The sequence below is a fragment of the Olea europaea genome, unplaced genomic scaffold (assembly GCF_002742605.1).
Source record: "Olea europaea var. sylvestris unplaced genomic scaffold, O_europaea_v1 scaffold1259, whole genome shotgun sequence".
In the NCBI taxonomy this organism is placed as follows: Eukaryota; Viridiplantae; Streptophyta; class Magnoliopsida; order Lamiales; family Oleaceae; genus Olea; species Olea europaea.
The window spans coordinates 191,848-194,483 of NW_019230035.1; the positions used below are offsets into that span (position 1 = coordinate 191,848).

At 36.0% G+C, this 2,636-nt stretch overlaps 1 protein-coding gene across 1 annotated transcript in view; it reads right to left on the minus strand.

Annotated features, from left to right (window-relative positions):
- Positions 1 to 2,636, minus strand: part of LOC111374509 (glucose-1-phosphate adenylyltransferase large subunit 2, chloroplastic/amyloplastic-like) — a 20,866-nt gene that overhangs the window by 11,139 nt on the left and 7,091 nt on the right. Inside the window, exons 4-12 of the mRNA XM_022997181.1 lie at positions 2,464 to 2,556; positions 2,304 to 2,387; positions 2,157 to 2,212; positions 1,556 to 1,649; positions 1,217 to 1,402; positions 916 to 996; positions 557 to 643; positions 375 to 479; positions 3 to 185 (exon numbers count right to left, since the gene is read on the minus strand). Coding sequence (XP_022852949.1) covers positions 3 to 185; positions 375 to 479; positions 557 to 643; positions 916 to 996; positions 1,217 to 1,402; positions 1,556 to 1,649; positions 2,157 to 2,212; positions 2,304 to 2,387; positions 2,464 to 2,556 — 969 coding nt within the window. The remainder of the gene's footprint in view (positions 1 to 2; positions 186 to 374; positions 480 to 556; positions 644 to 915; positions 997 to 1,216; positions 1,403 to 1,555; positions 1,650 to 2,156; positions 2,213 to 2,303; positions 2,388 to 2,463; positions 2,557 to 2,636) is intronic.

A 2,636-nucleotide genomic window follows, 5' to 3' on the forward strand; every position in this document is an offset into this window, starting at 1 on the left:
GCATCTAGAAATTGAAGTTTATGCATATAGAGAAACAAGCATGGGAAAGGAAAAGAAAGCGCCCGACGCTGTTCGTACCTTATTTTGGTATTGCGTCCCACGCCAATTGGAACCTTTCCTGCCGCTAGAAGAGACGCGATTTCAGATTCTGTTTGATAATAGTCTGCACCCATCATCATGGTATCCTAAAAGAGAGAAATGTCCAGTCTTATCAGAAATCGTATTCGTAGTTTCATTGTAACATTTTCTCAATGCTGGCTCCCAAAATGCACAAATAGCTATTGAAATCTATTTGCTTCGATAATTGCGAGTCCATTAATCTTTGTTTACTATACTAAGGCACCCGAATACGGCTAAGAAAAGATAAAACATACCTCGAGCTCAACACCATAGTCCAAGCGTGATCTTATTCCCACTATAGAGTGCTGGACGCTACATTCTCTTAAGAAGCAACCATGTGAAATTATTGCATCAACTATCTGAAAGAAGTAAGCCATTCATGATACACGATAGAACAGAAAGCCACAATCACATTTTTCTGAGGTTACCGGCATACCCGGCATTTTTCAACTTTAGTAGGGGGTAAGAATCTTGGAGACGTATAGAAAGGTGTCTTCGGGTCATTAAAATCAAACTTTGGAGGCTGCAAAAAAGAAAGTAAGCAGCATCAGCTTCTACTTCTAGAATTAATACTTTACAATTTCATTAAAAAAAAGGCATTAAAATCCTGCTAAATTAGCACCATCTGATATCAAAGTTATTAAACTTGGTCTCCAAATTATCCAAGTAAATCCTAATTTTTGTGAAAAACAAACATAAATATACATGGGATCCTCCAATGTTAATCAAGATGCACTTCTCAATCATAATTTATCAGACTTGGAGCGATGTCAGTCTCATGAAAGAGGTACTGACCTGCTCTGTGAGTGACAAGTTGGAATCGAAGAAAGACTTTATCGTTCCAATATCCTCCCAGTAGTCGCTAAAGAGATATGCCTGATATTATTACAAGATGCATCGGAAACACAGTAGTCAACAAGATTTGAATGTCAACTTCAAAAAACCACAGATCTGAGAAATCTTTTAAGTGCATATTTGGTATCAGTTCGAGACAGTGTAATGGTAAGATTTTATCTTCTTTATATAATTTAATATTCTCTAGTATTATCCAGTCTCCCTTACTAAACATGCCGTAATTTTTTGTGCCTGAACTCACTTGAATATTGTGGTCTTTCACAGCCGAAGGAATGATCTCTGAGCCAAAGTCGTTGCATGAAGGATACTTCAACTGTAGAAGCTTTAATAGGACGTCAGTTCTGAACACATAAACTCCCATTGACGCAATATAAGGATATTTTGGAGCCTCTTGTTCAGAAAGTCCGAGAACAGAGGTATCGACTTGCTGCAGAGCATCAGCAAACAACTCAAGAAATGTTAGAATATGAAATCTAACAGAATATAAATAGCTTAAACAGTCGACACAGTGGGTTCCTGAAGATATGAGGTCACAGATGTTGCAAAGAAAACTAAAGTTATAAAAATAATGTTAGTATACCATTGCTCTCAGAGCAGAGCCCTTTGGTTTCTCAGCAAATTGAGTGATACGTCCAGATTCATCTATTTTTATCAATCCATAGTCTGAGGCTCGGCTGCAGAACAAAAGAAAGCTTGAAATTTACTCATTAACTCATCGAAGAAAAACATTGATAAATGATTTTCTGATGCCAAACAAAAGCTACATTTCATATTTTCAACTAGTAAGGAGGCTTTAAGGGGGGGTTATCTAACTACGGTTGTAAGGAATAAAGATGCACATATACATATAACAAAAGATGCAGTTACATGTAAATAAGAGAGTCACTAAATACACATAAAGCGGTCATTTGCAGAAAAAAGAAAGAATCCCCATTTTTTTCACCTTAACATGTAAGTATATAACAAAATTTTGTTAAAAGTTGTTTTTATTTATTGAAAAAAGATTCCAGAAAATTTTTGGGCATGATAAAGAGTTACCCCTATACTTCTATCTTTGGGCATTCAAATATCTGTCTCTAAGTCTGCCATATTTTAAGGCTCTGGGTGGGCACATTCCTTCAACGATGATTAATGCTTTGTTTTGAAAAAAAAAAAAAAAATGTGAATACACAGTCACAAACCTATCATCCATGGGTACACATGAAACCGTAATGTCAGCATTTGTGTCAATATGTCTCTGCAAATACAATTTCCATTAATTAGACAAATATTTGCAACATGCATCAAGTTACTGATTGAATAAATGTTCTGTCCGAGTCACCAAGTACCTGAACAAAGTCCATATAGTCCATTCGGTAAAGATGGTCACCAGACAAGATAAGAATGTGTTCAACATTTTTATTTTTAGCATCCTACAACATGTCGAGAATCATCATTTCCTTTGCTCAATGAGTTATTCAATACCAATTTAGCTTCTAAAAGACGTACCTCAAACACCCATATAAATTGCCTCACGGCATCTGCTGTTCCTTGAAACCACTTCTTACCTGCTTCCCCTGGTGTCTGAGTGGCAGCTAGAACCTGTTTCGAACAAATATTTTTCTTTTTAAGCTAAACAGAATCTAAAGGGATGCATAACAAAAGTTTTTATCTTTAACAAG